The sequence below is a fragment of the Polypterus senegalus genome, chromosome 2 (genome assembly GCF_016835505.1).
Source record: "Polypterus senegalus isolate Bchr_013 chromosome 2, ASM1683550v1, whole genome shotgun sequence".
NCBI lineage: Eukaryota > Metazoa > Chordata > Cladistia > Polypteriformes > Polypteridae > Polypterus > Polypterus senegalus.
This window is the reverse complement of record NC_053155.1, coordinates 262,665,475-262,690,417: the sequence shown is the minus strand read 5'-3', so window position 1 is coordinate 262,690,417 and position 24,943 is coordinate 262,665,475. Positions and strand designations below refer to the sequence as shown.

Sequence of the window (24,943 nt, the reverse complement as noted above, 5' to 3'; positions counted from 1 at the left end):
TGAGGAAACTAGCTTAAGTTTCCAGAAGGCAAGTTCATAAATCAACAAAAGCAAACCATGAATCAAAGTTCCATTATGTTATGTGCATTAAAAGGACAAGGTAGTAAAAAGCAATCAAATTCAAAGAAACCTGGCATTCAGAAACAATTAATAAATCAGAACTGTTATCAGATACCATTCTTTACCTAGTACCAAACCATCATTTTTATCATATGTAGATAATATTATTGAGAAAAAAAAAATGTTACGTTTGGAATCACTGGATAAAATGTTGGCAATTTTTGTTAATAAGTAAAAAAAAAAAGACAGAAAATCAATTCCTTTCAGTGATAGCATCAAATGTCAAAAAAGTAGAAGCCGATGAAACTATTCATTGATCAGATTTTGGAAATATATTCCTGTTAAAGTTAAACAATTACAGCATGAGCACTTATGTCTGAAGCTTTCTGAGTGTGAATATTTAAAAGACACATTTGTATTGGACTTTCAGTCCAGGCAAATAAAAACAGAAATGTAAAACAGAATTACATTCTCTGCATTTCATTTGTGATCAACAGCCAAAGGAAGTATAAGCAGAAGGTGAACAAGAGGCAGGAAAACACCTGAAATTCCTTTCTGCTGAACAACCTCTCCAGTAGCCAGAAACTGGATGTTCTGCTAGGGTACATTAGATAATGGGAGGTGCAATGGCAGGCTAATATGAAGGGAGACCTCGTCATTAAGCATCTAAATTATGTAAATGCAACACAGACTGTGGATGCAAAAAACTCTACTTTGTCACGCTTGGGTCACAGATTTGCACAGAGGGTCGTAGAAAAAAAGAAGGATTTTTATTCAGACACCGCAAACACATGAGCTTAAACGTGCTCCATGACAAGTCAGATATAACAGTTCCGCTAGGAGCAGAGAGAGATAAAAGCAAACAATCAATTCCAAAACTGGCAAGGCTTATAAGTCGGCGGAGTACCGCGCGAGGCTTGTATTACGCGTTATAGTGCAAGGATAAGGAGCAATGTGTAGTCAGTGTTTCAGGGTTTGTGGTTTTCCCAGGGGCGTCTGTCTCTATTTGGGGTGCGATCAGCCCTCCAGCTCACACCCTCCCCCTCAGCTTTATTCACATTCCTGTGAATCAAGCGACTCTCTGTACTAGGTTCATTTAGTCGTGATAACACGTCTGCGTTGACGTGTTCAGAACCTGGTCGGTGCTTTACTGTGAAACTGTAAGGTTGTAAACCCAGAAACCATCTCATTAGACGAGAGTTTGTATCTTTCTGTCGATACAACCACTGAAGTGGAGCATGATCAGTTACCAAAGTGAAGTTTCATCCCCACAAGTAATAGCGAAGCGCTTCCACAGCCCACCTAATTGCCAAGCATTCTTTCTCAATTGTAGAATAATTACGTTCCCTAGGAAGTAATTTCCTACTCAAATATGATTGGATGTTCTTCTCCATCAAAAATTTGTGACAGGACTGCGCCCACACCAAATGCACTTGCGTCTGTTTGCAAGATAAAATCTTTTGTGAAATCCGGGTTCCTTAGAACCGGGTAAGAAGACAATGCTTTTTTTAAATCGTTGAAAGAACGTTCGCAATTTTCTGTCCACAAGATAGGTCTGTTTTTTCTGCCTCTAGTAAGTTCTGTAAGAGGAGCAGCTCTATGTGCAAAATTTGGAATGAATTTTCTGTAGTAACCAGCGAGTCCCAGAAAGGCGCGTACTTGTTTCTGTGTCCCAGGTCTCGGATAAGCAAGCATTTCTTCTATTTTCCTTAATTGTAGCCTAAGTAAACCCTTGCCCATAGAATAGCCTAAGTAATGAGTCTCGGACATGAAGTACAAAATCGTTCAACATCTGTATCAGACATCTGTGGTGGTGGGCAGGGGTCTCAAACATGCTTATGGCTCTTTAAAGGTAGTTTTATTTTTACATAAAATGAATGATTTCAATGATACTTGCTTTTACATATGTTCCAAGCACTCATTTTGCAGATTGTATAGCCCTTTGGTATTGTTTAGTAGTTGTTAAACTTCCCTTTTTCAGAATTCGGTACATTTTTCTTGAAATTTTTCTAATTTTAGAGAAGTGTTTGAATGTCAGGTGGGGATGTTCTACTGTCAGCTCCAGTGAGGCATCAGTCTCGATGGAATCCTGTCAAAGTGGTTTCCAGTGGAATCCGATGTGTGACTGGGATGTATCATCTCCCCCATCCTCTTTCTGCTTACCATTGATAGGATCATGTGGAGGGCAACAGCTGACAAACCTAGAGGCATCAAATGGACCCTATTATCCCAGCCTGAAGATCTTGACTATGCTGATGACCTAGCTGTGCTCTCCTTAAAATTACCCCATTTGCAGGAGAAGACTGATCTTTACCAAGAAAAACAGGCCTCAGCATCAGTGCCTCTAAAACACAAGTGATGCGCATAAATGCAAACCCTAGTGCACCTTTTACTATAAATGAGGCTCCATTTACATTCAGGAGTTTACATGTCTCGGCAGTCTTGCTAGTAAGGACAGTACAGAACAGAAGGACATCAGAGCAAGACATGCAGTGCATTTGCAACACTTCAGTTCATCTGGAAGTCCAAACAGTACAGCTTGAGAACAACAGTCAGGCTTTATAACAGCAATGCCAAACCTGTTCATTTGTATGACACTGAATGCTCTCTTGTTGTAAAGGGGGACATGAATAAGATTGATGTCTTCCACAATGGATGTCTCAGGAAGATCTGTAATATCTTCTGGCCCGAGAAGATCTCTAATGAAGACTTTTACAAGGAAACTAAGAGCCAGAGTATGGTGTTGGAGATTAACACTAGAATTACGAAAGCCTACAAAAAAACTCGTAAATCTGGCACACCTTAAATCCGTTCACACCTCTCCATCTGTGTCTTTAGTGTTGCAAATGTGTTGATAAGCAGAAGCACCAAGCAGCCTGCTATCCCATGCCCCCACCGCCGCAGACTTGGCAAAAAGCTCTCCCAGCTCAAGCCTTGTTTATCTGGGAGTGAGGTACAGAGAGCTGTTAAAATAATATATTGTTATTTGGAACACAAGCATTTCATGTGTGTTCCATGTCTACAAAGATCTATGTAAGTGTAGCTTGACAGAAATGTTGAACACATACCTACAGTATAAGGCAAATTTTTTCATGTTTTAGTACTCACTCTTTCATATTTATAACTTTAGGCTCCTGTGGTCTTTTCATTGCCATTTTTTTAAAAAACCAGATGGGCACATTTTGATTCTTTACCTTTGCAAAAGGGGTCTGTAAAAATTTGTGAAACTTTATTAATTGTTTCTGAGCTTGATACATTTTTTCTTGGAGTTTTGATCATTTTTTGCAAAGAGCTTGAATGTCAAACAATAACAGAAAAATATTTTCTATATATCTTTTAGTGAAATCTTTATTTTTATTTTTTTTTTTTTTAAGATTAAACTAAATTCTGATTATTAGAGACATTTGCTAGATTGTGATACTTGTCTGGTAATATATTTATGGTTAATTCTCAAAATAGTAATCATTCCAAGAAATCACATCCCTCTTAACCCAATCTATATGTAGATTATGTTGAGATAACCACTGAGATGTTGAATAGAATTGTTAATCTCTATATATAATCTTCATTTGGATCTTGATCTTTGTTTGTCCGCGAATGAATTAGAAGAAGAAGCACTAGATGGCAGTAGAGAGACAGCTAAAACATAGGCATTGCATTAAGAATCTCCTCCAGGCTTATACTACTGAAGACTGTAGTACTCCAGTCACACCTCAAAACACAGACATTCAAACTAAACAAATTGTTGTGCTTTAAATTAACTAAAGAGATCTTCAATTAGATCTCGATCTTTGTTCGTCCGCGAATTCCACACATGCATAGACCACCTACCAGTTTAGTATACTGTTGTTACTCACGGATGTCAACAATGTGCTGGAATAACAAATAGGGTGGTGGACAGTGTTATGCTGGTTAGCTCCTGAGGCCTGGTTAGAGAATGAGATTGCCGAAGATAAAAGGTACGTGCCTACGTAACATATGAATGAAAGAAAGACAGTGGGTAAAATGAATGACAATGTAACAGCACGTTCCTGAAATTATTATTTTTACATTGTAGCTGGCGAGTGCTGCGCGTCTCACAGTTGTACCGTGGCTTGCTCACATGTCAGTGAAGTAATCCCTATTTATGCTTTAAAGAGCCTGGATACCTATGTGTCAACCTTTTATAACCATTGCTTCGTGTATATTGCCTTACTCTTTGGATTGCCACAAAGCAACCTGCGAGATTGAAGAAAGGTTGAGAAGACATCGTGAGAAGAAACGATAGCGTCGTGAAAACGAGACGGACTGTGAAAGGACAGAAGCAGAAATGCTCCCACACCACTACATAATTACTACTTGGACAGTGATTCTGAGTAGGCCGTTCCTATCGAATCAATGTCCAAGGGTGTTCTTTTGTAATTTTGTTTCCCTTATAAAAAAATCATAATGCTGTGCGACAAAGGGCCCAGTTCACGACTGGTAGCCACGTTTAAACAGGGAGCCCTTCACAGACAACTTTAACACGTGCAACATAGTTGGGCGCACATGGCTAGTAAAAATATATTTGTGATGAAGCACACCAATACATAAATGTAATGGAGGTGTCATACTGTATATTCTGATACCTTAAATGTAATATTCTTTCTGTCCCTAGACAACACAGGCTTGTTTTTTTCAGACTTTTTATACCTAATTTAGTAACTAATGCTTAACTAATACAATTCACTAAAATATCTTAAACACCGGTTGCTAGTTTGAAATTACAAAACCGCCTATTGAATTGTTATTGCAAAATTTTCATATTCGTCTATCTTGAAAAACAGAATACAGTGAACCCTCGTTTATCGCGGTTAATCCGTTCCAGACTCTGCCGCGATAAATGAATTTTCGCGAAGTAGGATTCTTTATTTATAAATCAAATATTTTCGCAGTTAGAGTATAGAAAACCTGTTTATGACCTTCTAAATACGTTTTTTAACATTATTAGAGCCCTCTAGACATTAAATAACACCCTTTAGTCACCATTACACTCGTATTACTCAATATATTAGACAAAATAAGAGAAAATAAGACATATTAGACGTTACAAATATCATATTACTAGGCACTTTCGCCTTTTAAGGCGACCGACTTTTATCTTCAATTATTGTGCGCTCCATGTGTGCATCAGGCATGTAAGTGTAGAGAATGAGAATATCAAAGTGTCCATTCATAACATCTTTTTTTTTTTATCCCCTCAAGTGCCTGTCCAAAGTCGTACAATGTCAGCCCAAATCTGTACCGCTAAAGACGAAGTTTCATGCACTAAATAAGCTATAGATGAGAATAAGCAAGCACCATCTCCCCTGATATTTACTACGCGGTGAGGCATTTGTACTCCATCAACATTAATTATTTCCAGAGACATAATTTTTTCTATTTTTCCAGCGCATCGCACAAAAGCAAGGAACGATGAGAGCACCAGAACTCTGCTCACATCACATCGCTTCGTACCTCAAGCCGCAAGTAGAAAGTCTGTAATAAGCGGAATACCACTACGCTTTGCACTCATGGGACGGAAGGACAATCCCGAACGCTTTTCTATAGTAGATTATTGTACTGTACATTTAATTGCACACAACCACTAACCTATGAAGGCACGACCTCAGTAGGAGAGTCTTCAGAGGTGGTGCAGTATCTTCAGCAGGTGCGTTGTTGTCTTCTTCCGCTAAAGAAGTACTAGGAGTAGGCAGTGGGTGTCTGGGTGCGCGGCTGAAGAACATCTTGATAGGCAGTTGCTGGCGCTGTCTTTTCACATGCGTGAGGAGGCTTTTGTAGGGTATTGCCATCTTTAATTATATACAAGAGTTTCACCTTCTTCTGGATAGTAAGAATCTTCCTCCGCCGCTTAGTTTTATTCTCAGAAGGCTTAGAAAAAGCAGCACGTTTAGGAGCCATCGTAGGGCTTAGATAAAAATTCTCAGAAAGCGTATGCTTAGTGACGTAAGCATGTATGAGAAAAAAATCGCGATAGAGTGAAGCCACGAAAGTCGAAGCGCGATATAGCGAGTGATTACTGTATTCTGTGAGATTTTATTAACAGATTAGATTACTATTTCATGTTTTCCTTGAATGACGTTTCTTTGACTTATTTTGTTTTCCTTGTTTACAAAAGCCACTTTTGACAGCGAAACAGATCCCTGCTACAAGATAGTTAAACACCGGGAATGGTACACACCAGCCATAGTTCTAGTATACCAACTTACTTCTCCTATTGTATGATGAAAGTTAACCATAATAGCAAAAAACAAACAAAAATAATAATGTTAGAAGATATTGTCACTTTGTAAGGTTAGAATGAACAAATATTTTATCAATATTTATGTTACTGACGGTATAATTTAATTGGCAAAATGCCATATTGGTGTGAAGTAGCCAACATTTTTACCTTAAGAAATTTCAACATACATTTTAACTTCCATCGAGTACATCTTTTAAAAAATATAATGTTTAAGACATGTGAACTATAATTAGTCATAGACACTTCACAACCAGGAACTAAGAACAGAACATTAATCAATCCCACTTTTACATTACTTGTATTGAAATCTGATGTCTGTGAAAGCTATTGAGCCCCTAGAAGACTATTTGGGCTGTTTTTATTTACATGACATTGTAAAATGCTGTTAAAAGGCATGCATTTAATGTAGTCTACTAACTATTGCTGTTATTTTTGTATATGAGTAACTGTTGCAAAAATATTTAATAAAAAATGCAATAACTGACATCCTGATGAAATGAGCAAAAAAATAAATCAGTTAACACAGTCCCCAATGTTACACAACATGTATATTTTCTGACTTGCTTATTAACAGTTTTAAAAGTACCTTATTTATTTTTTAATGGTTTTGTTTTACTTTACCTGCTGTTTTCTCCTGGTTTTGTTGAACCAAAGGGGGTGAGGCCTCCTACTGCTACAGATTGGCTCTTAACAGGACAGCCACCTTAGCTCCTACTTTAGGCATCCTTTTGCTGCAGTCTAACTGCTGGAGTATTGAGTTCTACACTCTCTGTGTTTGATTCCCTTTGCCGGGTTTTTTTCAACCATTTTTGTATTTATATTTAAAAAATAATACTTTATTTAGATGCAGTTAGTTACTGAGAGTATAGTTCATTTAGTTGTTTTGAAGTAGCAATTTTTTGCTTTTTTTCTAGATGGCCTAGTCTTTTGAATAGTTATTTTCTGTTTTTTCAAACTTACTTTAAGTACTTTAGTTATCATCAACTTTGTCTTTTGATATTCCTTTGTTTATGGAGGTATTTTTTCTTTCCTCAAATACATAATTATTCCTTTTTTTAGAAAATCATTTTATTAAGCCTTCAGTGTAACTTCCAATAAACAACTTTGATAGGGCCTCACCCTGAGAGCAAATCATAACATTTCACGTTTATGGCCAAATTTAGATTTTTATTGTTTTCAATATATAAATGCAAACATCTGCCAATCATTCAGTAAGAATGTAAGTAAAACTAGAAATTTTTATAGGGGATAAGCAGAAAGCAATCTTAATCATTGATACAAATGTTCACAGTGCAATAGATAAACGTACATGCTGACACACCTGAAAAAGACTCCATTGCTGAAACTTTGTGCTACTAAACATGTTTTTATTATTTTAGTGTGGTACTAACCTTTACCTGTTTATGCAGATATATACTAATGCAGTCTTTCTCTAAATAAACACATGCACAGTGTCTATTTTAATCCCAGTGATACAGTAAGTGCTCTGTTAAAAAGGCCTGCAGTGCATATGTGTTACAGTTTTAGAAAGAGAAAATATCTGAGGCATTTTCAAGGTCTTTTCAAAGAAATGTCACTGCATCTGAAGGCTACAGATTATAAACATCCAAAGCTTGGCATCCATTCTGAAAGATCATATGACTTTGTGTCCATCTATATCTAGTAATGGGAAACAAGAAAGTTCAGCTCAGAATAGATAGCTATTGTGTTGAAGTTTAGAACAGTTTGATTTGCGTTCCCAAATCTTCACAACACATGCACTAAAAAGAGGTTGTGTTCATAGACATTAAATTTATTGTTCAAGAAAAATTATAGTTTTGCATCTTTTGCATGTACTTACCAGTAACACAAAGCTTGTCTGATCCCACAACCACTTCATTCTCATCTGCTGAAAACAACATCTTGCCACTGCTGGACTTAATTTCAAATTGTTGACCTTGGATCTGAACAATTTTTGGCCCTAAAAAAATGATTAGATATTATTAAAGAAACACAAGCACACATTATTATCGCAGAAATACAAAGGATAATGACTTATTATTGCCTTTATGACACATTTCTGCATATAATGGAAACTATTTTTATGATTTTCTTGAAGAACTTTTTAGCGTAAGCAACAGTGCTTAGGTTCTCAGATAAAATGCAAACACAACCAACGTATATTATTAATTACACAGCGAGTACAAATAAAGACACATTCCTTTAAACATAGAGGAAAACAAATACGTTTGAAATTGATTAACATAAAAGGAACATATCAATATATAGTACAGTATGTCCTTTGCTGAGCTATGGTCTGTTGACAACAGAGGAGAGGAAAACAAAAACTCAGTCCACTGCATCCCCGGAGAAAAACTTCTAGAGGGTTCACAATTAGTTATAACAAACACAGTCTAAGACAAAGGCAGACACCATCACAGTCTTATAAATTCATGTGACCAGATGAAGTGCAGAAATAATTTTATCCTTTTTTCTTTTTAATCTTTTCTGCATTTACTAATTTATGAAACACAATTGCCTAAACAACATCTAGATATAGTATATCATATTAGGTCATAGTACCCTATTTAAGTCTTTATGGCTAAATACCTACATAGTTCCAGGTAATTTTAGTCAATTGGGTAACACTAATTGTTACATAACATTATATAACACTTGTCCTGCATCTTATTATTGGTGAGTTCTGTTTTTCATGTAATACTTTTGCTGCTGGTATTGTCTTTGGTTACCCAACTAGGACTAAGCAAATAGAAAATGTGTTTTATGAATGATAGTCTCTTGTCTATAAATACATATAAAAGACATACAGTCAAGTGGGCACTTTGTTCAGTGTACCTATTTGTTAATGAAAATAGTCTGCTCCACAAAATAACCAATCATGTGACTACAACTAGATATACATTACATACAGGCAAGATCAAGAGGCTTAGCTGCAGTTCAGTCAAATACTGGAATGAGCAAGACGTGCGATTTGACCTTGGTATGATTATTGGTGTCAAATGTGATGGTTAAATCATCTCACAATTAGTGACATTTTCACGCCATTCATCACTTTTCAATAATTCACAAAAAGGTGATTTTATTTTGCTTCAGTTTAAGAACAGTGAATACCAACACCTGTCTTTCCTCCACACTTTCATTCTATTTATTTTAGCTATATGAGAGGTGGACGCAATAAATGAAAGGTATTCTTTAGCACAGAAATATTATTTTCACTCAGGTTTCTGCCATCTGTTTAAACTATCAAGCAACCATGAGTGTACACTATTTGGACTTAACTAACTCTTAGGAAAACTATGCATGTACGCCAACTGTTAACAGAAGGCTGAATAATTTATTTCAGAATTATTACATTTCCAAGATGTAAGGTGCATGCTGCATTGCCACACCTTCAGAGTTTGAAGTGCATGCAAAATGGGATCTCAGCACCAGCTCTTCAGCAGGGAAGGGCTGGCCAGAGGAACACCATATAATATGTGGGTAATAAGACTCTACAAAATACAGTTGGCCACTCACTTCAAAGGTATATTGCAGATCAGTATGAACCATATAGTAAGTAGAAGAGATGGTGTACAAGAAAAAACATAGCAACAGGTGCAAATTCCAAAATGGGAAATTCAATAAAGGAACTGAAAAGCAAACAAAAGGTCAAAAAATAGGAGCTTCATACAAGGATGAAAACACTACACAAAACTTGAAAAATCCAGAAAATACTAAATCAAAAGGTCAACAAATGGTCATGTGAAGTCACTATCCTAGCCACTATCCCCTTTAAGTATCACTAGCCCCTCCATTATGTCAGTGCTACAAAGCAAAATTTTGTGTGCAGTTGTTGTTTTTCATATTCACTCTGTGATTGTAGTATGCAACAAACCAAGATGTAAGGACCCTGGGGCAGAAGGGGGACAAAAGGAAGGGCTAAACATGAAGCCGCCGCTCATTCCTGACATGTACCGTATAAATTGTAATCAACTCAAAAGCAATCATTTATATAGCATCTAAATCTTTGTGATGTTCTTAAAAACAGTAACCCATTTTGGTTTTACAGGTTAATTTAAATTTACCATCATTTACTATAGAACTAACAATCATGTTTCTGCATATTTTAATTATTATTTTTGATATTAAATAGAAAACATCAAGCCAATTCTTCAGTCCTAATAACATAATCAACTGCACCTTCAATTTTGTTGTTCCTTTGTAAAAGTGACAATGACAATAAATATATATCTATCTATCCATCTATCTAATAGGATACTCCTAATCTTAATTAGTTCAACTTGGAGTTGGAATGGAGTCTATCATAGGACCATTAGACAAGACAGGAAACAGTCTTGACAGGGAGGAAAGTCTGTTGCAGGGCCAACTAAACCACGCACAACCAGTTTGGATTTACTACTTAGCCTAAGTAGCGTGTCTTTGTGACCGTGAGAAGAAAACCAGAGTGCTCAGAGGAAGCCCACTTCCCTCTCCTGCAAAAGGCAAGCACATACAAACTCCTCCTGGACAATGACCTCATTTGACTTGGCTCACTTGACCACATTTGACTTGGCTCAGTTAAGATACTGAAGCCTGGGTTTGATACCATGTTTTGGCTATTAATACTGTAGATATAAAAATATTAAAATAGTATATGTCAGCACCAACTTACAATAAAAATGCCAGCACTTAAAGGTGTACTATAGAATACAAATATAGACAATTATTTTTCTTTCTTTTTTCAATCCATATTCTAAACCCACTGACCCCATTAAAATATGTGGAAGATAACCTAGACAAGAATTAGCAACAAATGGAAGTCCAGCCCATAGAAAGACACATTTAACATAGACTAACTCACAAACAGCCATTTTTACCTATTAACCAAACCAATACATTTCAGATATAAGAGGAAATCAGTGTCACTGATTAAAGCCTACATGAATACACAAGGAATGTGCAAGTCAGATACACACAATGACCACTGTGACAATCAAACCAAGTCGCGAGCTATGAGGCAACAGGGCCAAACCTTTACCATTATGTTGTCAATTAGCGAAATTCACAACTTGTAGTTTTAATTTTAAATACTGTGGTTTAACATGCAGGTCAGTATTTTAATACTTAGAAATATTTTAATATGTGTTGGTGCAGGGTGTATTTAAAGCTGTTGAATACCATGTCTGGTAATCTTGGTTGGAATTCCAGCCACTTAGTGTGTTTCAAACTGGGGTCTCATGTATAATGCCTTGTATGGAGTTCACACTAAAACATGGCGTACAGACAAGACTAGAAATCTGCTTAAGCACAAAAAAATTCAGATGCATAAAACTGTGTGTTAACAAAGTTCTATGCACTTTCCTTTTATCCATCACAATAAAAGTGAATTTTAACACACATGCATGACCCTACAACCCCACCCTGACTCCTCCCAGAATTTTGCCTATTTGAATATGTAAATAAACAGCCCCTTCTGTTTAGTGTTTTGGTAAAGGACAATGGCAAAACCACTGAGGTCCTGCTCAGTGAAGTGGAGGCATTGAAAAATGTACTATTTGATGGTTTAAGCAGTGGCATTAGCAAACAAAGGGAAACTGAAGGAGAGGCACAGCATGGCAGAGGCCCTCAAATGTTCAAGTTCAAATTGAACAGTGCTCAAAATAAAAATGAAATGGTCAAGTCAACATGAAAAGACGAGTCTCAGCCTACCGTCTTAGGGTCAGAGGCAGTAGCGGAACTTCAGGGCTCACAACGTTTGAGCAGTGAGTTGCTGCAATTATTGATGAGACACTTATGTATCTCACCACAACATTAATGAGACCCATTTTCGCATCAAAGATAATTTTCATATTAATAGAGTGGAAATTATTTCTGCTTACATAAGCAAATTAATTCTTTAAGGGCATCTTTATAGCAATGTACGTGCAATTGATCAATCCGATTACATCTTAAAAATTGGACGTTGCTGCTAATTGTACTTTGATGTTTGCCCATTCAGCCAAAGTTAAGTAAATCTTACATTTCTGAATGACAAACAGATAATATCTTCCCATACAGTTGGCATGGTGCAAGTGATGTCTGAGAAATACCCAATCAGTCAGCCAATTCATGTTGAAAAGATCCTGTGGCTAAAAACCAGAAGGTAGACAGAACTTGCAAAGGAACAGGTAGAGCACAATTCCTCAAAGTCTGCCTTTGTAAAGCTGGCCCCAGTTCAGTACACAGCTCCAAAAGGATAACTCTTGAAAATCTAAATCGATTTAGAAGGCAGTCATCATCATGGGACAAGAAATCAGTATGATCTACTACCACTCTCTTTGAGATCTTCCATTTGCAATGTCTTCCAACAACACTAAAGCAGCCATGGTAGTTGGGACAGTCCATGCACCATTATATTGGTACTAATTGATTACAATGCTTTAAATTTGTAAATGATATGTAATTCATTTTAGTATATTTGATAAAGCCCACCTCATGGAATACAAGTATAAAAAATAAAGGGAAACCACACAGAAAAAGTAGCACTGCTTTGATGCTGGGTGCCTCCCATTTATAAAACATAACAAAAGTTCCACAGTTTCAGAGGAAAATGTTATTTCTTCTCCTGGTTAAAATAATTGGTCTCAGTATTTTAGAAAATGCAAAATTTATGTTGATGAGCAGAATGTACAGTTCTAAACTCAACAACACAGTCTTGAGAGCAATAGGGTAACATGTAAGAAGTAACATGCGTTACAGATTCCCATCACTTTTTAAAGTAATGAGTAACGCATATCTTGCTGTAATAAATTACCAGCATTATCATTATTTCAGCAGCACTGGATACAAGGTTTCTCCCTTAACCAAGTTATTCACCTTAATTTGTTTATGTTTGTGCATTGTCTTATTTGTAAAGTTTCCCATGCAGATTTCACATGGACCTAATTTTCATCCAGCCTAAGGACTAAAGACTTAAGCATTCTTCTAAAACATTAAAGGACAGAGTACTACAGTAGTTCTCAAATTCAGTCCTAGGGACCCACTGTGGCCAGCTGAAGGTTTTTGTTGAAACCAACTTCTGTTTTTAACTGAACTCAGCCTAATTAAGCAAACTGTTATTCCTTAGTTTCTGTGTCTTGCGGTCAAAGTGCAAATCACAAAACTAAATTTGGTATATTTTTATTAACATGTACTAAGCAGTTATATGATGCTGATATAAATATTTTTTTCTTTTCTTTTTTTTTTTTTTTTACTTTTTGACAATATTTGGATCTGGATGTTCATTCCGCTTTTTTCCCACTGGGGGGCAATTTAAGTTTTTAGGAGGGCAATTCAAGAATTTAGGTATGTTAAAAAATTTATATAATGAAAAAACAGAAATTCACTGTTAAAAATGATAGATAAAAATAAACAAATAATTCTTATTTGTATTTCTTACAGAGACAATTTTATATTTATATAAACATTGTGTAGCCCAGGAGGACCGGAGGAGGGCTTGTGCCTCCTCCAGACCACAAGGGGGCGTCCGCCTTGGTTATGTTGGGTAAAGCCCTGTAGGGACCCTTGGGCACCGCCAGGCGGCACCCCAGTGCCTGAATATCCCGGGAGCCCAGCACTTCCGCCACACCAGGCGTGGCTACGGAGGGATGCCGGGAAGCAGCTGGAGCCCATTCGAGTTCCTATTTAAGGGGCCGTCTCCCTCCAGTCAGAGGTGGATGTCGGGTGGAAGCGGACAGAGCTGAAGAGAGGACTGGAGGTGGCCAGGAGAGAGGCACAGAGAATGTGAGGCCTGGACTTTGGGGGAATCGGTGCTGGAGGCACTGGGGTGTATCGTGCACGTAAAACTGTAAATAATAGTGTAAATAAACAGTGTGTTGGGTGAAACAACGATGTCCGGCTGTGTGTATCCGGGCCAGCATCCACAACATAGAAGTGATGGTGGAGAACCCTTTAATTTATGATTTTACAACTGGCTTGGGTTTTTCTACTTAGAAATCATTTTTACCAATAAAATAATATGAATTGTAACAATGATCATAAAATTTTGCAATATATCAAAAATATAAAATGATCAAAATATTACAGAAAAAGCTGTCATTGATGTTGTTATATATTTATGAATACCAAGTCTCTTATTGGGCAGCATGGTGGTGCAGTGGTAGCGCTGCCTCCTCACATTTAGGAGACCTGGGTTCACTTCCCGGGTCCTCCTTGCGTTGAGTTTGCATGTTCTCCCCGTGTCTGCGTGGGTTTCCTCCGGGTGCTCCGGTTTCCTCCCACAGTCCAAAGACATGCAGGTTAGGTGCATTGGCGATCCTAAATTGTACCTAGTGTGTGCTTGGTGGGTGGGTGTGTGTGTACCCTGTGGTGGGCTGGCGCCCTGCCCAGGGTTTGTTCCTGCCTTGCGCCCTGTGTTGTGTTAGGATATAGCGGGTTGGATGATGACTGACTGATGTCTCTTATTATATATATGTTTTCAAAAGTGTATTTGCTGTATTTTCATATTACTTCATATTATATATATATATATGTTTTTAACAATTTCTTAGTGATTTCTTTGTCAGTACTTCAACTATCCTTTCCTACTTGTGTTTCCATGTTCTTTGGAAGCTTGTTTAGACAAAATTAATGACATTATGGGCTTCCTCCATGTGAGTACGAGTTCACTTTTTGAATAAGTAATAATAAGAATAAGGTATATGTTACAGTGGGGGACATCATGATTTTAGAGAGGCCTAGGTGGGGCATGGCCAAAAAAAGGTTGGGAAGCACTGAGTTAATCCATAGTACAAGCAGTCCCTTGGTTACATACAAGACATGAACTGTGGGCTTGTTCTTAAGTTGAATTTGTATGTAAGTCGGAACAAGTACATTATTTTAATAAATGCAAGTGGGGCAAATGTTTGTCTCAACATATTATTTATTTTTACCTTTCTATGCATGCACAGTAAATGGTTAAACATTTTCAAATGTAGTACAGCCTTAAACAATGTTGGTAGAACTTGTTGGACTTGATGAAGAGGATGGGACTGGTCTCTTAAAGTAGGCATCAAAGGACGTTTGCACAGAGCTTTTCTTTTTCTCATCATAAATAGCTTTGCCATTCTTGCTTCAATGAGACAAAATGCATCAGCTAACTCCTTTGTAGAAAACTTTTTTGTTGGTGGCTCTAAGTTCTGGTTTTATTCGCTGAATGCTACCATTGGTTGTTCTAGTTCCATTCTAGTCATCATTGGTTAGTTCTTTGCAATGTACGTAACAGTACAAGCAGACTTGCTATTGACAATGAATGGGGGTGTGCGGGGGGGCAGTTCACCACCCACCCACAGTCACCTCCACTTGCATATAGTATGCTGCCTGCGGGGTCCGCCCACCAAGAATGAACAGTATGCGGCCAAAGGCGGGTAGTGAATCGCCCACCACCGCCCCCATTCAAAAGGCAGCCACCCGAGGCACACTACAATACTGCCCCCTGCTGCCCCATTTACCCTCAATGGCCTCCGTTCAGCCACAACCGAGTCACTGCTTGCAGCATCACCAGCCGCCCACCGAGAACGAACAGGGCAGCCGTTCGAGGGACCCTTCAAGGCTACGTGGTGGGCGGGCAGTTAAACGCCCCCCTCTGCCCCGACCAGTCAGGATCAGTAGCTGCGGCAGCTTGCTTGCAGGCAGCAAACCTCCCTATCAAGCCTCTGTCCTGCACATGAGCGGTACCGTGTTTCCCCGAAAATAAGACCAGATCTTATATTCATTCATGCACTAGGGCTTATTTTCAGGGGATATCTTATATTTATTCATGTAAAATAATATTCTTCTGGAATATCGTCATAACTCTCTACATTCAAACCCTGAATTCCTGCCTGAATTTCTTGCAACCCCAGCCGCATTTAGGATTCTACACGATTGATGTGCATGCTTTGATGTTTGATGAATGGTTCGATGTGGTGAAGCAAAATGTCAACATATAAATGCATTCGTGGTGCTTTGATATTCAAGCATCGCATATTCCCCAAAGTAATGACACAATATATTTTCAGAATATATTTTCTCACATACCATCTTCTGTGCAGTCTTTTTTTTTTTTTGCACCTTGTACCATCAGAATGTACGGCAGCATATTTGAGCCACACAGAAAAAAAAATAAAAACATAATGAAAATGTCTATTTTGTGATTAAAGTGGAAATTTCGGCTTTAAACTCGAAATGTCCACTTTAACCTCATTTTATCATTAAAAATAGACTGTCGTAAATGTCACCTTAAAACTGACCCAGTTGTTAATCACTACTCTATTCTAGTTTTTCCTCCTGAACTGACAGCAGCGGTAAGCAGCAATAGATCATCACACTGAACATATTAAATTTATGATATTCCAGCTCTCTGCACATTTAGAATTCTTAGATTTATACTTGATATCACTTTCATGATGAAATGTATTAAAATATCTATGTTACATTTTACAGAAAAATCGTTTACTTTGTTTAAATAATGAATACTGTTAATAGTTACACATATGAGGGTAGCAAAGTGGTAGCGCTGCTGTCTTGCAGGGAGTCACGTCCCTTGTGATCCCTGCCTGGAGTTTCCCTGTTTTCCTGGTGGGTTTCCACAGTGGGTTTTCCATCCAAAGACATGAAGGTTTGGTGATTTGGTGAAGCTACAATGACGTCAGTGTATGTGTGTGCTTGCGTTTACCTTGCGATGAGCTGATGCCCCGTCCAGGGATTTGGTTCTGTCTTGCGCCGATGCTGCTGGAATGAGCGCATCCCCCAATTGATGGATGTAATTATTAAACATCCTTTTCAGAGATATTGTGGCAAGGTGTCCTTGGAATTTAATGGATCACATCGCATGGCGCCTTACTTTTGAGCTGGCAATCTTGATGAGGGCGGATTTTTGGGGTAGGGCTTATATTACAGAGCAGCCTGAAAATCATGCTGGGGGTTATTTTCGGAGTAGGTCTTATTTTTGGGGAAACATGCTAAGCTGCGGCCCCAGTAACCATGGATCCCGGGTCACAGCTTGCCGCGCACCCAGCTGACTACTGAGAATGAATGGAGTGCAGCCCCCACTGCCCCATTCATCAACCGGAGCCGCCTGTGGGACACTACACTGTGCGAGCAGCTAAACCACCCCCTCCAGCCTCTGTCCAGCCACTGCTTGCAGCGTCCCCAGGCCGAAGATGACGGAATGGCAGTTACTGAGAAGCCTGCGTCGTGTCCCCCAGAGAGATGAAGGAGCAGCTGCAACCCCGTTCGTAAGTATGAGTTGTGTGTAAGTCAGATGTCCGTAACTTGGGAACTACCTGTAGTCCATTAGTAGTGGCTGTAGCCTTTCATTGTTCAGTGTTGCGTGTTTTAATGTCATTATTAGAATAAAATAAAGGGAGCATACTACACAGAAAAAGAGAAAATAACAGGAACACAACATAAGAGAGTTAAGCATTTAAAGCTCTAGCAAAAATAGAAATATTTCTAAATGTCTTATAAATGTAAAGATCAAGCCGTTGTATTTTTCTGAAAGCAAAATAACAAAAGGGGAAAAAATTAAATTACATCAGTTATTATCAATTATTTTCAGTGATTGCAAATCGGATCGAAGCAAAAACCTACAACCACATGGGGTCCCCATGACTGAGGTTGGGAACCTCTGCAGCAGTGCAATAAGTTAATTGTGCATAGTAAATCTAGAAAATTCTTCCAACAGTGATGGTTGCAGACTATTTACAAAATATTCAGAAATCTTCCTCTGCTATTTAAAAGGACTAATTCCATCAGATTACTGCATTTAGATACAATCTCTCTAATAGAAAACAAATGATGAAATAAATCACCCCTTTTATCAATAGCTTAGCCTCTTTGTTTTAAAGGACACATTTATTGTCTCAAAAAACACACTTTGCTTTTGCAAAAGGCATTCCTTCTAAGATGGTGTTTTGAACTTCAAGCAAACAGTAATTGTACCACTCTAAAACTACTTGAGCTCAAAGAGGGAGCCTGTTATGATTTTGTCATTAGCAGTGCTTTCCTGATGATTCTACTGCTTAAGAAAGCCTTTTAGACAGAGAACATTGTAGCTATTCAGTCACCCTGAAGTAACTGACAAATATGCATGTGGTGTTAAGGTTAAGCAAGGTCAATGAGTCTACGTGTTTTAAGCAGCATGAAAGCTTTAATTTAATCAATAAAATGCAGAAAAGGTAATATGTCTCACATTATACAACATGAAAATCCATAAAACCTGCATAAAGGAATTCCAGATAAATTAACATTTCAACCTTTTCCATTTTGCAAGTAAAAGAGGTTCCCGACTACTCAACCAGAAGCAGCCATTAATTGCTTGTCTTCACTTTGAACAGGATGGTCAGAGGATCTTGAGGGCAGATCTTTTATTTTTTCATTGTCACCTTCAGTAGACACTTAGTTAATTAAACTAATCAAACTCCAAAAAATGTTTAACTTTTTTTTTGCTGTTTTCTATACTTAACAGTTTGCTCAAAGAAAATCTACTTATAGTATATCAAATTAGTTTATAGTGTGTGGAAGATGAATGTTCTCTTCATTCCCTTGTACTAATTCATGTCTGAGAAGTAAGCCTTTATGTAAAAGCATGCTTTGCTGAGCAAAACAGAAAAATATTTGTCCAAAGGACTCAAGGTCTAAGCATTCCACACATGAGTCTGCCTTATCACATTTTCCCTTAGTTTACATCTGAACGCCATAACAAACGGGGCCAAGAAATCAAGTTGCACAAGGGGCGCTGAAGGGGCTGAAGGATTGTGTATAATAAACGTGTTGACTGTTGCATTTCATAATGATATTAAATCACGCATTCTAGGGGTATAAAAACTTGCCCCACCCAACAGACGGGGTTCAGAAGAGCCCTGACGCTGTCATGTATTATTGATTGTCTGCTTTTCTGAAACTCTTCTCACTGTGACTCTGCAAAATAAAGCTGCTTTATAACCACACCTGCTGTCTAGTCTGAAGTTTTCGTCCACAAGTGCCATATTCAAATCTTTTTCCTTAAATACCTGCACCATCATAGTTAAATTATTGTTTATTCACATAAACTGAGAGCACAATGAAGGCATGCTATCTTCTAATAATGCTGGTTATTCAAAACAGTCTGCACTATAATTTGATTTACACCAGCACATTCTGCTTTTTCACATTTTAAATATTAGGTTAAGGTTACGTGTGAATTAGGGAAGGTCAACAGTTTTATTCAAGGATCGACCTTCTGCTGACAAATCATAATACAGTACAATGTCCAGAAGTTACACATTCTTTGGTGAAGGTGATAATGAGGAAGCCTTGCAGTTTGTTCTTAGTTGTCACCACTGGAGGAACTTATTTGCATTCTGTCACTGCCCACCATCAAGTATAATAAGAATATTCGAGTGGAAATTACTTTTATTGCATGCACTACTATTACAGGCAGTCAGTTCTTCAATATGAAATTTGAAATATTATTTTATACCATTTTAAAATTAATTTTTTAAATACTATAGGGTATTTTGATTAATATTGTTAACTATGTGACTTAGGCTTAATTCTTGAGTTTAAGATTATTATTAGTACAAAATAATTAAAATAATAATTTTAGAACAGTATTTATTAGCTTCAAACAAATACACAATATTGAGATTCCTTGCAAATTTGTTTCTTAATTAGTTTTTTTGCCTTCTGAATGTTTTTTGTAAGTATATTGAATCAAATGTCACAACTGAATTTTTCAGTTTTCATTGTATAAAAGCAACATACAGTAGCGCCACTCACTAGAATGACACAAACACATTTACTCAACACTGAAATTTAGGATTGCTACAGTGGCTGCTGTGAGCCCAGAAGGGACTTTTGCAGTCAGCCTGGAGATAAATCTACGATGGAGTAAACTGAACTGTAAATGCAGGAAGAAGCAAGATACCAACTGAAAACAGTATCAGAATGAGAAAAAGAACTAAAGAAGAGGGGTAAGGTGTGGAACTGTATTTGGATGTGGACAAATTACAAGCAATGAATTTTAGTCTGCAGTATATCTAGAAATGTGTAAAGAGGTAGAGCAGCAATCATTATTTAGTAGTGTGGTTCTGTTTTCATTCTGAGTCAGAACATGACACAAAGGTGCCCATGTTTTAAGAAACTGACTAAAGAAGTGGCTGAAGACTGCTGGTCCAGAAAGTAATATTTTATGAAAGGGTTTTATGTTACAGGTTATTATTGATGGAAAACAGCAATGTGGTTAAACATATTTGTACTATTCCATTATTAATCCGTCAATTTCCAACAGCATATTTTTTTATTTTGGATTATAGAGAGCTAGAGCCTAAATTATAGTCAGATGCAATATATCACACTTTAAAACATTCTGAACTAAATTATGCACACTGACATCCATACATATATCTACCATTTTGTAACAAATTAAAATGTGCATTTCCTAGATCTCATTATTAAATATTGGCAGATTAAAGTTTTAATTTTAAATCCATTGTAATACCAAACAGTATTTTAGCATTTGGAAATATTCTGGAGTATGTGAATTTCCCCTTGGGATTAATAAAGTATCTGTCTATCTATCTATCTATCTATCTATCTATCTATCTATTCTATTGATGTTGTTGAATATCATATCAGGGGACCTGATTTGGAATCCTGGCCTGATAACTGTTTGCTAGTTCTCCTCTGCATGTTTCCTCCACATTCCCTGTATACTTTATCTGGGTATTTCTATTTCCATCCATATCCAATGATCCTGCATCAGTTTAATTGATGTTATGATCTTAATGAGACTCAGAGGCCATACCACATACACTTCAGAACAGGTCATCCACCTGAAGCTAAGCATAATCAGGCCTGGCCAGTACTTGGATGGGAGACCACCCAGGAAAAGCTTGAGTTGCTGCTGGAAGAGGTGTTGGTGAGGCCAACAGAGGGTGCTTACCCTGCGGTCTGAATGTGGATGTCAATGCCCCAGTGCAGTGACGGGGAAACTGTGCTGTAAAAATGGTGCCATTCTTTTGGATGAGATGTAAAATCAAGGTTCTGAGTCTCTGTGGTCATAAAATATCCCTGGGCATCCTTAGTAAAGAGTAGGGTCCTGATGGCCTAGCCTTTCTGCCCCCCTAATCATCCCCAATCTCTGATTGTCTCTCTCTCCCACCATTTCATTACCTAACAGCTAAATGTATGGTAAGCGTACTGGTGCAACAATGGCTGCTTTCGCATTATCTAGGTGGATGCTCCACATCAGTGGTCTTTGAAGTGGCTCCAAACTCACTGAAGTAGTTTAAGTAGTGAGAAAAGTGCCATAAAGTAAAGAATTATTGTTATTATTATTATTGTTAAAAAACGTTGTGACCAGGAAATTAAATCTAACCTAATAGACAGTCCTGACCATCTTGAAAACACCTTTTAGATACTTTTAAGCTGGGGAATGGTGGTGTTTATTAGAACCATCAAAAAGAAGCAGAGAGAGGAACTGAGGTAAAAACATTTTATCTGAAATTATTTTAAGATATTTTACCCATTGTTTTGCATATTCATTACTTGGCAGTTAGGTGGCATGGAAATTCCATTTTGAAACTTGAAAATAGCTTGATAATGCAAAAAAGTTAATAAAATAAATACACAAATAAATAAATAGATAAATAAACTTTAACACTATATATCAAATCATTCAAAAACTAAAAACTAACAAATAAATTAAAATTGTGGATAAAATGGATATTTCTGTATTGGGTTTCATATACTCAAAACATTGGCCTTCCTAAAAGATTACTAATTAAATATTTTGAGTGTTAAGGTTTTTAATTTTATCACCAGTTGCAAATAATTAATGGAAATGGACAGCTTTGATATTTGTCGTCACTACTGCTACAGCTACAAGACACTAATAAGAATGTAATGTATTACAACTGTCACACCTATACTCAGGTGATTATAACTGCAGAGGTATCTATAATAAGCTAGTTAGATTACATAGTGCCAGAACAATAGGTAAAGCAAAACCTAGAAAAGCCTCATGTTAAAAGACAGAGAGCTGAATGTGTAAGATGTGCCCATGCATTTTACCTTGGGAGGTGGGGAGGTTAACATTTAATTGTAGAGTTAATTGGCAGTTAATACACCAAGGTGTCTGATTGGTGGGTAAGTGCAAAAAGGATGTTGCTAACGTGTGAAGGGGCCTGCGCACGTCAATGAAACTGAAACTGGTATAAAATAAAGATCAATAAGAGAAATACAAGGAGAACTTGGACCCTCACTGCAACTGTCAGTTTTTGATGAACTAATTACTTCAGCGCTGTCATCACTTGAGGCTTAAATAATAACAGGACTAGACACAGATTACAGTATGCAAATGTGTATGAGTATTAATTCACATGAGCTTTCACAGAAATATAAGTTTTAAAGCAGCACTTTTCACAAAGGCAGTCAGGGATGTAAACCACTCATACTTTATTGATAGTGTATGTTAGATTGTGCCAATAAGAGATACAGTAAATTTTGCAATGTTTATTATTCTGCTTGGAACTGTCATTTATTTATTTTTTGTTGTGTTTGTATTTTAGCATTTACTGCCAAGTCGCCCAAAGTATTAAAAGAATGCGCTGCCCAAAAATTATAATTTTTGTATCTGTTGTTTAACTACCATCATTTAAGGTAGGGAACTTTTAATATTGTGTTTTCATGGAGAAGACATATCAAAAAATGTATCACATAATTTGCTTTATTAGTGACTCAAGAAAACTATAAAAAAATCACAAATGCAGGTGTTGCTTAATCCAAATGTTAGGCCACTGTGAAAATAAAAAAAGCTTGTTTCTAAAATAAAATGAAATAAATAAATAAGCAGCAAGACAGCTAACTAGACAGAAAGAGAACAGCTGCTAGTCACATAAGACAAAAACAAAAACAAAACAAAAACAAAAAGCCTTATATGCCTTTACTCTGTGCTTCTCCTCAATCCAAGACCCCAGGACACCAACAACCAAAAAGATGGATTAATTTCCATTTTTCTGCTTCTCCCTGCTTTTGGTAGGATTGCTTTGGTAGAAACTCCAGCAAACAATGGCTAAGTGGCTAAGTAGCTGGGTTTGTCGTTCACTCCATGAAACCTCTAGGTTTCCCATTAATAGTCTTGAGGATATTTAGAAACCAGACTGACTGTGAGGTTCAGGCCCCAGTTCAAAGCCCCTGAGGCCGGTGGATAGCTATAATTTCACTTTAACCCAATAGGATTAGGAACTATACATTATTCATGTACAAAACTTGAGAACCCATAAACCAACCAACACGAAAAACATTTAACAAAGGCAAACCTGCATTACTTCTGGTACTTCGTCAAATATGCTACCAGCTTCTAGCACAAAAATGGCCAAGAAACTTTGTTCTCTCAATGCCATTCCAAATCAGTTATCCATGACTGAGTGCAGAGTCACTACATACTAATGAGCAACACTTCCTATGAACCCATCAATTGAATAATCATGTAACATTACAAACGAATCTGCTGCAATCTTTCCATGCCCAAATGCTCTCGGTGAGCCCTTTCTCTATGGTGCCACAAAACATTTGGAAGAGAATGAAAGCAAAAGATAGTGACACTTTACAGCACTACTCAATAGCAACCCTCAATGTCCCTAGCAGTATTAAACAAAAAGTTGTTTTTTTTTTCTTTTCATAACCAGGCTAAAGAAATATATTTAATTCTCTACAGGTCTCTAGAAATAATTTTATAGAGGTCTCATCTGCTCTCACCAAGAAAAGATCCACATATACTGCATATGTAGTAATTACCTCACATATGCATTACAAATTATTCGTAATCAGCTATTTCAGACAATTACTTTTGGAAGGTTGAGAAAACAAGTTTGCCTTTTCCTTCTTTACGGTATTAAGAAATATTGAAATCAAGTAACAGTCATAGAAAGTCGCGAGTCGTGACGTGTTAAATATGTTCTATCTATATATTGAGGTTTTCCATCAAGATTAGTTTGCAATGGATGAGGAGCTGAAGGACTTGGACAGTACAATGTACAATGGCTGACACTTCACTCTGCCCTCCAAAAGGTCATGCAAAAAGACAATTTTAACTTTAGGATTAATAAAGTATATCAAAATCAAAAATAAAAAAATAATCACTCAGATCTGACTAAATGAATCTTACATCTTGTAAAAGTTAGCTGAAGGTTCTAAATAACCAAGCAATTCAAACATCTACCAGCAGATGGTGCTGCTCTGTCTTCATTTAGTGCTTAGTCCAGTGTTTCACAACCTCGGTCCTGGGGACCCCCTGTGGCTGCAGGTTCTTGTTCCAACCAGATTACAAATCAGTGACAACATCTGATAGCACTAATCTCATTTAATTAGCTGGTATTTTTCTTTTATTCTACATTCAGAAAAGCACAACATGATTTTTACATTTATAAGACATTTAGAACTATTTCTGCTTTTGCTATAGATTTAACACTAGAATTACCAGAGCCTACAAAAAAACTCGTAGATCAGGGTGACCTTAACTCCATTGGCACCTCTCTGCCAGTGTCTTTTGTCCTCTAAATGTGCCGATAAAGACAAGCTGCAAACAGCCGGCTATACCATCACCCCACCAACTTAGAACGTTAACGAACTTCTCCCAGCTCATGCCTTGATTGATTATCT

At 37.3% G+C, this 24,943-nt stretch overlaps 1 protein-coding gene across 3 annotated transcripts in view; it reads right to left on the bottom strand.

Moving 5' to 3' along the window:
* sgcg (sarcoglycan, gamma) overlaps positions 1–24,943 on the bottom strand; it is a 525,990-nt gene that overhangs the window by 168,769 nt on the left and 332,278 nt on the right. For all 3 annotated transcript variants that reach the window (XM_039745447.1, XM_039745445.1, XM_039745446.1), the window contains exon 5: positions 8,163–8,282. In XM_039745447.1, coding sequence (XP_039601381.1) covers positions 8,163–8,282 — 120 coding nt within the window. The remainder of the gene's footprint in view (positions 1–8,162; positions 8,283–24,943) is intronic.